The sequence below is a fragment of the Aspergillus viridinutans genome (genome assembly GCF_018404265.1).
Source record: "Aspergillus viridinutans IFM 47045 DNA, scaffold_9, whole genome shotgun sequence".
In the NCBI taxonomy this organism is placed as follows: Eukaryota; Fungi; Ascomycota; class Eurotiomycetes; order Eurotiales; family Aspergillaceae; genus Aspergillus; species Aspergillus viridinutans.
The window spans coordinates 586,035-597,437 of record NW_025091225.1 but is presented as its reverse complement, the minus strand read 5'-3'; the positions used below and the strand labels follow the sequence as shown (position 1 = coordinate 597,437).

Sequence of the window (11,403 nt, the reverse complement as noted above, 5' to 3'; positions counted from 1 at the left end):
TGGCAATTATTCAGGTTGTCTTGGGCTTATTATTCACTTTTGGAGGACAACAGATGGTGTATCGGATCTGATGAGGACAGGAATGAGAGAGTATAGCAGTACTAAAAAGAGTCGACATAAGGGAGGGATGTAGGAATTTCATCAAATGCTTGCTCAATGACGGACTCGTACATAGCAGGTAGATGCACTGTGATATACTTTGATAATAATAAGCTCAGTCAGTCATTAACCAAGGAACCGTTCCGTTGAGATGCGGGGAGTCAATAATAATGAAAAACAATGATAATCACAGCTGATTTGGTGGCGGATTTGTGAATTCTGCCCATGTTCGCCTCACTGCTTTCGAACCGTGGGCGGGGTTTTCCTTCCTACGACTACGAGTAACCAAGGGCGTACAAAACCGTACAATCGTCAGACGCTTTTTCAGAACTCTCTAAAGCCTCTCAATCTTCAGGCAAACTATCAAATTAAGTATATTGTCCAGACACATACCAAGATGGCAGCCACTACATCAACCACTGCTCCCCCAAGAATCACGGCGGAGAATGTCGCCACTCTCTTCCCCGAAGTTGATACATCGCTGGCTCGGGAGGTTTTCCCCTCGACAACGGAGGACTCCGCCAAAGACAGCGAAGAGCTCGCTGGCTACGATGAGGAACAGGTCCGTTTGATGGACGAAGTATGCATTGTTCTAGATGACGATGATAAGCCCATCGGCAGTGCCAGCAAGAAGGCTTGTGAGTGTCTCAATTCCTTGTTTGTCTGTCGGGTGTCTCCCAGAAATAGTCTACTAACCAGTGTGATGGATAGGCCATCTCATGACCAATATCGACCGGGGTCTTCTCCACCGTGCATTTTCAGTTTTTCTTTTCGACTCTAACAACCGCCTGCTATTGCAACAACGCGCTTCCGAGAAGATCACTTTCCCCGATATGTGGACGAACACCTGCTGCTCTCACCCACTGGGTATTCCCGGCGAGACCGGTGCCGAGCTCGAGGCTGCTGTGCAGGGTGTGAAGCGTGCCGCGCAGCGAAAACTGGACCAGGAGCTTGGAATCAAGGCGGAGCAAGTACCTCTGGAAAAGTTTGAGTTTTTCACGAGAATTCACTACAAGGCGCCCAGTGATGGAAAATGGGGCGAGCATGAGAGTATGTACCTGATGCCTTGATGGCTTCTGAATTCGCTTTTGCAGTTGCTGACACAAATTCAAGTCGACTATATCCTCTTTATTCAAGCAGATGTCGATCTGGACGTGAACCCTAACGAAGTCCGCGATACGAAATATGTCAGCGCTGAGGAATTGAAGCAGATGTTCAACCAACCAGGCCTCAAATTCACGCCCTGGTTCAAGCTGATTTGCAATTCGATGCTGTTTGAGTGGTGGAGTCACCTCGGCACGGCGGGCCTGGACAGGTACAAGGGGGAGAAGGAGATTCGCCGCATGTGAGAGGTCTGCACAACGAGGACGGTGAAAGATTCTTTTGTTTATAGCCAGCACTATCTGGCACTTTTAATATTCTGTTTGGAGAATAGCATGATACCATACCATGGCATGAGCCAGTCACTTTATAACATGATTCCTCAATAAGGAGCCAATCGATGTTCTTTTGAATTTACAGAACTCGACAATGTCATTATTTTGTTGTTTCATGGGCAACCATTAATTCGCCTTGCGGGCCATAAAAGCTACGGATGACGAGCATCGAATCATGCACCTCTACCCCAAAAAGAGCCGACTGCAGCTAACGTCGAGTCTCCGCTCCAGTGACAATAAACAAGATACAGCAGGCGAAAATCACCACTCCAACCACAGTAAAAGTCAGCTGCGTTCTCCACCCACTCTGTACCAGGGCCGCCTTCCGACTATATTTCACCACCGTCTGGATATAGTTCCCGAACCCGTTAACAAGACAAGTCAGACTCAGAACCCAGAAGATAACACCCAGCGGAAGGGCCAGGTGGCGTTCAAGACCCGTTGGTTGAGAACGGAAGTGGAACGAAATGATGATCGCTATCGAGACAACGGCGAGGTACATGGATAGCCGGAGCCAGGAGAGGAATGTGCGCTCATTTGCGCAGTGATCTCGAGCATCGGAGGCGACGTTCTCAAATAAGAGAGCTCCGAAGAGCGGGCGGCTGAGAAAGAGGTGTTTCCTATCCTCAAGGTGCCTGGAGCATTGGGTTAGTTGGGTAAACTCTGGCCAAGGGATGCTGTCAAGGCGGCCGGAGAAGACAGAGCAGGAGTACGGCGGTCTCGAACCTGCCTGAATCCTTTCCCTGCTTCGAGTAAAATGAGGGCGTCGCATACGTAGGGTCTTACTTACTCCTCTACTATCACTGGATCCGAGTTGGTCACGTTAATTATCGGATTGTACCGTGGCCGTAGAGAGGATGGATCCTGCCCTGCCGTGCTTTCAGGCATATCGAGTATGAATTGAATTCTCGCAAGAGAACCTTCGAATAGGTGATTTTCATCCAGGGGCAGCTATGAAATTCATGGCGAGGAGATAGCCACCATTCCTTCACAGTGAAGTAGGATTAATTAACACTTGAGTCCAGTTATTGACAGATCCGATGATAGGAGCACGTGATATGTATCTGCTAGTCCACTTTGAGACTGATGTCATGTGTCAACTCACGCCCTGCAATTGATTGAGCTCTGCCGACGTCATCTTCAGTTTGATTTGTCTATCGGTCTCCAAAGTCGACAGCAAGTATGGGACTCCATATGGACCTTTGTTTGGGTGCTGATCAACCACTCAATAATCGAGAGCTTATGTCTTGCGGCCAGCGTTATGGGATGATTCCGAGTGGAATCTATATTGACGTTTGCGGGGTTCACCGTACGAGCAACAACGCAAGAGTACTAAGCATGGACACTTGACATCTGAGGGGCAATTGATCTTGAAGGTACTCCTTACTCGTGCCTCTGTATTAGAAAATGGCACTAATAAGATATTGTTGGTTCCAAAGTCAATTGGTAGACTACGAGATGAGTCATGACTGGTGCACTTGGACGGCGTCAAAAAGGCAGTGGGGCCCTTTCAATACCCGGTCCTCGCAACTTTATTCCTGATCTTCTCTCATCGCCGCGGGCGGTCATCGAGGCGAAGTCTGCTAATAATCTAGCTCCCCCAACGCCGTTCATTCCGCTCCCAATCATGTATTTCAATGGAGGACTGAGGACGCTTCATTTTGAGAACTGGGACCGGGTGGATGACAGCGGCTGCGTATCTCAGCATCCTTCGGATAGACTCGGTAATTGACAGCTTAATTCTCTGCCTCTAAATAATTGTCAGCATGGTTCGCACTCAAGGCAGTCGCTCGCTCAACGCAGACGAGCAGACATTCTACGGTCGTTACATGTCAAGTTCCCCTCTGGCGGAAACGGCAATTGCTCGAGATATTGAAAATTATGCGGGTAACGAAGGCTCAATAACTACCACCGAAGACGATGACCACTCCGAGGTGTCGACAGTACGTGCGATCAATAGTCAGCCCGGCACTGCTCCCCATTCTTTAGTTGGCTCTTACCAACGCCCCAGCTTTTTCACCACTGTATCGCATAGCACAGTTGTTCCGCACCGAGGAGAGCCAGAATGTCTTTCGTGGAGGGAACGCGACCAGGCAATCGAAGAGGAAAGACGTCTTTTGACTGATAATCATATTATTTCGGATGATATCAGAACACATGAGCACAACGGACAACGGCGCAGATTTAGCGGCCTTCTGTCCCGCAGTCTCAGATCAAAGTCTCCCGAGCCTGTAGATTCACTGGAGTCTGGCAGTGGAGTGGAGAGGCCGGAGAGGACGGAAGCTGCTGCTGTACCGACAGAAGCTACCTCTCTGCTTGGAGCTGGGAACGGTGGCCGTGACTATAGCTTGAGAGATGCTGAAGCGATTGATCGAAAGTGGGAGGAAGCAGTGGTTGCTGGTCTGATACATACAACATGGAAGCGAGAAGCTCTGGTGATAAGCAGATACGCTGCTCCGCTTACTGTTACCTTTCTGCTTCAGTATTCCCTGACGGTAGCGAGCATATTCACACTGGGTCATCTGGGCAAGAAGGAGCTAGGTGCTGTTAGCTTGGCAAGTATGACTGCAAATATCACCGGCTACGCAGGTTCGTCTGTTTCCTCCATTCTACGTTAATATTATCATTCTAATTTTGCCATGTAGTCTACCAAGGTTTAGCAACCAGCTTGGACACTCTTTGTTCGCAGGCATACGGATCTGGAAGGAAGAAGCTTGTTGGTCTGCAAATGCAGAAGATGGTCTTCTTTCTTTGGACTATTACCATTCCTATTGCAATTATTTGGTTTTTCGCCAATATGATTCTCTTGAGAATTGTTCCGGAGAAAGAGGTCGCCGAATTGGCAGGTTTGTACCTGAAGGTGGTTGCTCTGGGTGCGCCGGGGTACGCTTGCTTTGAGAGCGGGAAACGGTACATGCAGGCACAGGGATTGTTCTCGGCATCTCTCTACGTTCTGTTGATTTGTGCCCCTTTTAATGCATTCATGAATTGGTTCCTCGTCTGGGTATGACCCCTCCAATCAGTTTCTCGCATAGTTTGGTCGGACTTGACTGACTCCTAACTAGAAAGTTGGTTTGGGCTTCGTTGGTGCACCCATCTCGGTCGCCATTACCGATTGGCTAATGCCATTCTTCCTGTTCCTCTATGTGTACTTCGTTGCCGGCTCAGACTGCTGGAGTGGTTTGACAAAGCGTGCTTTCCGGAACTGGGGTCCGATGATCCAGCTTGCACTTCCCGGACTGGTCATGGTGGAGGCCGAATGCCTTGCCTTTGAAGTCTTGACTCTGGCATCGTCATGGCTTGGCACAACTCCCCTCGCTGCGCAGTCGATCTTGTCCACAATCTCGAGCATTACGTTCCAAATCCCGTTCCCTGTGTCTATCTCCGGCAGTACTCGCGTCGCAAATCTCATCGGTGCAACGCTTGTGGATGCCGCGAAAACTTCCGCGAAGGTGACCATGGGAGGTGCGGTCATCGTCGGTCTGTTGAACATGATCGTTCTCTCATCGCTGCGCCATTATATTCCCCTTCTGTTCACTTCAGATGAGGAAGTAATCCGGCTCGTAGCTGGAGTTCTACCTCTCTGTGCAGCGTTTCAACTTTTTGACGCCCTCGCGGCTAACTGCAATGGTATCATGCGCGGTATCGGAAGGCAAGAAATTGGAGGTTATGTCCAGCTGTTTTCATACTATGCCATTGCCATGCCGATCAGCTTTGGCACAACTTTCGGACTGAATTGGGGTCTGTTTGGTCTCTGGTCCGGTGTCGCTATTGCGCTTTGTCTTGTCTCCATCATCGAGGCAATCTTCCTCACTCGGGCAGATTGGAATAGGGCTGTGACTGAAGCCCTTCGGAGAAACGCGATGTCATAAATGTCCTTGAGTAGTTGATACTACATGATTGATGATGCATATGACATGCTGCCTCGCCCATATCAAAATTGGGAATGTATAAATGGACTTTAGAAGGATTAATGAGTATTCGGTTAGAGCCTTCATATAGGAGGATAAGGATTTAACACTGCTGTCTCGTCAAGAATTTAGACCTTTAGATATATAGTATCAAATTGAGAAGAACCAGGCCTTTACACCTTTTAATTTCCGCCTCGTACTCATAAATGTGACACATTAACGGTATATGCAATACACAATCATCCTAGTACTCCAGAATCGCCCAAGTCTGCTCATCAACAGTCGAGAAAATAACACCAGCAGTAAGTAACTCCTCACCAGCCCGTGCTACATCCGGCATGGGCAGATTCAATTTGGCGGCAATCAATTGAGCGTGAAGACCCTCGTTGCTCTGAGGCTCGGTCTTCAAGAGATTATAGACTCTCCGAGCGGCAGGACTCATAGCAGGGAGATTACTGTTGCCTGCACTGTAGTCATTTGCACCACCCATCGCGGCATCCGCGCCGACCCCAGTACCAGCAGCGCCGCCAGCGGCTCCACCACCAGGAGGACCACGCGTAAAGAACAGATGAATCGCAGCGGCCTCGAGAAGATGGCAGTGCACCTCGTTGAGGTTCGTCGTCGGCCGTACACAGTGCGCTCCCACGTATCGCTTATTCCCGAACGACTTGATCTTCCCAAACACCTTTGCGTAGCCGTTCAGCTCGACCTGGTTCTTCCCGGTGCCGGTTCCCTTCCCATCATCCGTCTCCATCGTGTCGGCGGTCTGTGTGTCTATCCACTGCTTCACTTCAATCTCCCCTGTACCATCATCGATCTTGTATGTGACGTTTGTGCTCTGTGAGCTGATGTTGCGGACTTGACCAATGAAGCAGACGCTGGCCGCGTCCGCTCCGTCAATCTGGAAGGCGGCTTCGGGGTAGGGTTGTGAGGCGTCGAGCGCTTGTTTGACTGTGATCGGACGAAGGGTGGCATTGTTGTTGTCGCCCTTGGTTTGTATATGTCAGTAAGGCTTCATTCATCGAGCGATGAGCGTGGTCTGAGATTGCCGCCTTGTTTGATACAAACTGGGAGGCATAGCTCATTGAAGCTCCAACTCAGGAATGGCTAACAAAGGACAGGGAGCAGAATACCTTTCCGCCAGCTGGACTGTTCATTTCTCCAGGCATGAAGCCACCACCGCCTCCACCTCCGTATGAGTTGTTGCCATAATTGTAACCCCCGTCTGGCAGAGGAGTCAGTCAGGCCTTGAAAACAAGAGATTACCGATGTAAACAGCGAAGAAGAAGCTCTACTTACCCATTTTGTACTAATACTCAAAAACTCCGCTCTGAATACCCACCGGGGGAAAGCTATCAATTATCACCGTGAGAAGTAAAGCGCTTCATCACTTCTCCGAGAGGGCTGTCATTTTACCTCTTCGGGACGTGTTGGACGCGTCGCGGGGCGGACGGTGTTTGTCCTGTTTGCAGCGAGCATGGACTGCAGTAAAACTGGAACAGAGTTTGTTGGCTCATCACCGCCTTGGGATTTTCTCCGCCGCTAAAACGAAAAAGTGAGATTGCTAGATTTGTTCTGGTCGGAAGGAGACGAGAGGCATTCTGGATTTCGATTTCGCCCTTGCAAGACATAGTTGGACGGAAAGGGTTTTCTGTTTCATCTTACATCTTACAATTTTGATGAAAGTCGAATCGTGAGTGGTTCCGAGCTTCAAAATATCTTCTCCCGCCCTTGGGCGACTTCAAGCAGCTTTTTTTTCCCCATATTTTGTTTAGGAGCGACCTGGGCCAGCTGCGCAACAGAATCTCAAGATGCCTCGCCGCGCGGCATCCCCAGCGATGTCGGAAAATGAGTTCGACATCACAGGCGCCCTCTTCCAGAATGACAGCGACTCCGACAACGAACAGCCCTCGGCCAAGTTCAAGCGGCAGCCCCCGAAGAAGGTTCCCTCGCAGGCGCTCGACTTCCTCGGCGACGTGAATGAAGACGATGATGGTGATGAGGCTTTTATCGCCGAGCGGCAAACCTCTGCCAACCGCAAGGCTTCGAATCTCAAGGGTCGTACTGTGAAGAAGGGCGGTGGTTTCCAAGCCATGGGCTTGAGTGCCAATCTGTTAAGAGCAATCGCTCGGAAAGGCTTCTCAGTACCGACTCCCATTCAGCGCAAGACTATTCCGGTTATTATGGACGACCAGGATGTGGTTGGTATGGCTCGGACTGGTTCAGGGAAGACGGCCGCTTTCGTCATCCCCATGATCGAGAAGTTGAAGAGTCATAGCACCAAGGTTGGAGCGCGTGGCCTGATCATGTCCCCCTCGAGAGAATTGGCACTGCAGACATTGAAAGTCGTCAAGGAGTTGGGCAGAGGTACTGACCTGAAGTCGGTTCTTCTTGTTGGTGGAGACAGCCTGGAGGAGCAATTCGCGATGATGGCCGGCAATCCAGATATTGTTATTGCGACACCCGGTCGATTCCTGCATCTGAAGGTGGAAATGAATCTGGATTTGTCCAGTATCCGTTATGTCGTTTTCGACGAAGCCGATCGACTGTTCGAGATGGGTTTCGCCGCGCAACTAACAGAGATTTTGCACGGTCTTCCTGCAAATCGACAGACTCTCCTGTTCTCTGCCACCCTTCCGAAGTCCCTTGTCGAGTTTGCCCGCGCCGGCCTGCAGGAACCTACATTAGTCCGTCTGGACACCGAGAGCAAGATCTCGCCCGATCTTCAAAATGCCTTCTTCTCCGTGAAAACTTCCGAGAAGGAAGGAGCCTTGCTCTATGTCCTCCAAGAGGTCATCAAGATGCCGACTGGGCCAACCGAGGTTGCGCAACAAAGGAAAGAAGAGAATGCAAGCGCCAGGAACTGGAAGAACAACAAGAGGAAGAGAGCAGAAATGGAGAAGGCTGTCAATACGAAAGAGTCTCCGACCAAGCATTCGACAATCGTTTTCGCTGCGACAAAACACCATGTCGATTATCTTTACTCTCTACTGCGCGAGGCGGGATACGCTGTGTCCTACGTCTACGGTTCGTTAGATCAAACCGCTCGAAAGATTCAGGTTCAAAACTTTAGAACGGGCATGACCAATATTCTCGTTGTCACCGACGTTGCAGCCAGAGGTATTGATATTCCTATCCTTGCGAATGTCATCAACTACGATTTCCCCTCCCAGCCCAAAATTTTTATTCACCGTGTCGGTCGAACTGCTCGTGCAGGGCGCAAGGGTTGGAGTTACAGTCTGGTCCGGGATGCAGACGCTCCTTATTTACTTGATTTGCAACTATTCCTTGGAAGAAGACTTGTTGTTGGCCGCGAATTTGGTGATCAAGTAAACTTCGCCGAAGACGTTGTCACTGGCAGTCTACCCAGGGATGGGCTCTCTCAAACCTGTGAGTGGGTGACCAAGGTCCTGGACGATAATGCCGACCTTGCGGCCCAACGCACGGTTGCTGCCAAAGGTGAGAAGCTCTACATGCGAACCCGGAACTCGGCATCTCTTGAGAGTGCCAAGCGATCGAAACAGGTGGTTTCTTCCGACAACTGGACAAGCATACATCCGCTCTTCCAAGATGAAACCAGTAGTTTAGAGGCCGAGCGAGAGAAGATGCTCGCCCGCATTGGTGGTTACCGGCCGCCCGAGACAATCTTTGAGGTCAACAACCGGCGCGTGGGCAAACACGAGAACGTCGACGCTCTTGATACGATCAAGAGAGTTCGTACCACTCTAGAGTCCAAGAAGAAGCGTGCGCAAGCGAATGAAAAGTCCGAGTTTCCCGAAGACGCTTCCGATGGCGAAAAGGCAGGCACCGAGGCCGAGGAGAACCAGAATGAGGATACATTCTCTGACGAGGAGCACGACGTCCCCACGGGCGTGGCAGATAACATGTCGATGGCATCCGATTCAGAGCTGGAGGTCACCTTCTCGTCATATTCACAATCAAAGGATAACAAGGCGAAGAAAGCCAGCGCTGCATCTTTCCAGAATCCTGAATACTTCATGTCCTATACCCCGAATAACAACTCCCTGGCGGAGGACCGAGCTTACGGTGTGCACTCCGGCACCAACTCCAACTTCGCCCAGGCCTCACGCAGTGCGACCATGGATCTGGCGGGCGACGATGGAGGCCGCGGGTTCGGTGAGGCTCGTACACTGATGCGCTGGGACAAGCGACACAAGAAGTACGTGGCACGACAAAACGACGAAGACGGCTCCAAGGGCACGCGCCTCGTCCGGGGCGAGAGCGGGGCGAAGATTGCAGCCAGCTTCCGGAGTGGACGGTTCGACGCGTGGAAGAGAGGTAATCGTCTCGGCCGCCTGCCTCGGGTGGGCGAGGCCGAGGCTCCTAACCTCTCTGCTGGTCTCAACGCAGCCATCTCAGGCAAGCGGTTCAGGCATCGCAAGGAGCAAGCACCCAAGAGGGCTGATCCTCTTCGCGGTGATTACGAGAAGATGAAGAAGAAGGCTGAACTGGCCAAGGAGCGGGCCATGTCCAAGGCTGGCGGCGCAGCACCCCGTGCCAAGAGCGAGCTGAAGAATACGGACGATATCCGGATTGCGCGCAAGCTGAAGCAGAAAAGACGAGAGAAGAACGCTCGTCCCTCTAGGAAGAGGTAACCGGGAGGTTGAGTTTTCCTCCAGATTCATGTATATACCAGGAATTGCATATGATACCTGCTACAGTATAATTTGTTTCTGTACCAAAGCCCAATTCAGATCATTTCTAGGGAACGACCACGACCAAACTTCTCCGGTGACAAAGTCCTTATGCAGAATATACTCTCCAACATGTATTACCTTCTAGCCCCTTATGCCAAACCATAAAGGTCTCTCAGTAAAAGTGCTAATAAGTTAACACCCCCTTCAATACAGAAGCTCTCACCACCTCATTGAGAAAATGCTACTTAATATTCTACCCAAAAACCCGTGAAGGAGACCCATAGCCCAGGCCTAGAATTCCAAGATATTCCCAGTCCGCTCAAACCCGCCAAGGGAGAATTAGAATGCATATGGATGATCCGGCATCTCCACCAGCTGGACTATTGATTCCGACGGTGAATAGTGGAGCATCTGTGCAGCACTATTGCGTTCTCCGGAAGGCCTCTTCTTTGGTAACTCATTTTCTTTGCTTTTTCTTTGGCAACTGGGAGATCCACACTCCGTCTCCTTCCTGCCACACCGGTCTTCCTTGGTATGGAGGCTGAGGGGAACTGTAGGATTTCACCAACATTGCGTCATAGAATAAGTGTTTGGAGTATACTTATAGAAGTGTTTTGGTATGCTGAGCTTTATATGCCGATCAGGTATTTCAGAGTGCGAATCGCAGTGTGCATCATGTGACGGAAGATCGACTGGTCAGGACAAGGGGGAGGTGTGGATATATGACCTTTCTCTTGTGTCTATAATTCCTCGATCTTTATTTCTCCGTGTATGTTGGGAGTCAGGTATGATAGATCATCTTCTGAGCAGGGGATGCGTCCTTGCGTCCTTGGCTTTCTCCCGTTCTTTTCTTTTCTTTTGTGGGGAAATAATTCCTCTCCCCAAAACCAATAAATATGGATATGGCTGTACCTCATACATACAGAGCTTTTCTACACGCAACGACTATTTGAGTATGTACGGTGCTCTCAGAATAATCATCCGAGAGTCCAAGAGTAAGGTGGGTGGATGTTATTGTCTGGTCTGCGTAGATCAAGATCAGCAGCAAGGGTTCTTGACACCAGTCTGGACTTGATTATCTCTTATTCGTGCTTGAATTCAATTAATACTGTCAGTCCATTGGCCTCGTAGCTACCAATTGTATGCACAAGTGCGACCCTTTGCAAGCCAGCCTTTTGATTTCAAGCTTGACCTGCGCAGAATAGAATTGTCTTAGGGCGACGCAGGAGATACTGCAAGAGGACATACATTAGGCACATGATTTAATGCGCTGATGTCTGATACGTGGATATTCGATGA

At 50.2% G+C, this 11,403-nt stretch overlaps 5 protein-coding genes across 5 annotated transcripts; 3 read left to right on the top strand and 2 right to left on the bottom strand.

The window, feature by feature from the left end:
* Positions 1 to 496: 496 nt before the first annotated feature.
* On the top strand, positions 497 to 1,448 carry idi1 (isopentenyl-diphosphate delta-isomerase IDI1; the record flags this gene model as incomplete). The annotated part of the gene is made up of 3 exons (XM_043272963.1): positions 497 to 737; positions 811 to 1,149; positions 1,213 to 1,448. 3 exons carry the CDS (start codon positions 497 to 499, stop codon positions 1,446 to 1,448), a joined length of 816 nt encoding a protein of 271 aa, XP_043128898.1.
* A 295-nt stretch (positions 1,449 to 1,743) lies between these two features.
* Positions 1,744 to 2,423, bottom strand: Aspvir_009824 (DUF202 domain-containing protein; the record flags this gene model as incomplete). The annotated part of the gene is made up of 2 exons (XM_043272962.1): positions 1,744 to 2,170; positions 2,326 to 2,423. 2 exons carry the CDS (start codon positions 2,421 to 2,423, stop codon positions 1,744 to 1,746), a joined length of 525 nt encoding a protein of 174 aa, XP_043128897.1.
* Positions 2,424 to 3,301: 878 nt separating this feature from the next.
* On the top strand, positions 3,302 to 5,407 carry Aspvir_009823 (MATE family efflux transporter; the record flags this gene model as incomplete). Its single annotated transcript, XM_043272961.1, has 3 exons — positions 3,302 to 4,124; positions 4,181 to 4,539; positions 4,601 to 5,407. The coding sequence occupies 3 exons, from the start codon at positions 3,302 to 3,304 to the stop codon at positions 5,405 to 5,407; spliced, it is 1,989 nt and encodes a 662-aa protein (XP_043128896.1).
* A 283-nt stretch (positions 5,408 to 5,690) lies between these two features.
* On the bottom strand, positions 5,691 to 6,749 carry Aspvir_009822 (putative replication factor-a protein; the record flags this gene model as incomplete). The annotated part of the gene is made up of 3 exons (XM_043272960.1): positions 5,691 to 6,434; positions 6,580 to 6,671; positions 6,746 to 6,749. The coding sequence occupies 3 exons, from the start codon at positions 6,747 to 6,749 to the stop codon at positions 5,691 to 5,693; spliced, it is 840 nt and encodes a 279-aa protein (XP_043128895.1).
* A 508-nt stretch (positions 6,750 to 7,257) lies between these two features.
* On the top strand, positions 7,258 to 10,062 carry Aspvir_009821 (ATP-dependent RNA helicase DBP10; the record flags this gene model as incomplete). Its single annotated transcript, XM_043272959.1, has 1 exon — positions 7,258 to 10,062. One exon carries the CDS (start codon positions 7,258 to 7,260, stop codon positions 10,060 to 10,062), a length of 2,805 nt encoding a protein of 934 aa, XP_043128894.1.
* Positions 10,063 to 11,403: the final 1,341 nt, after the last annotated feature.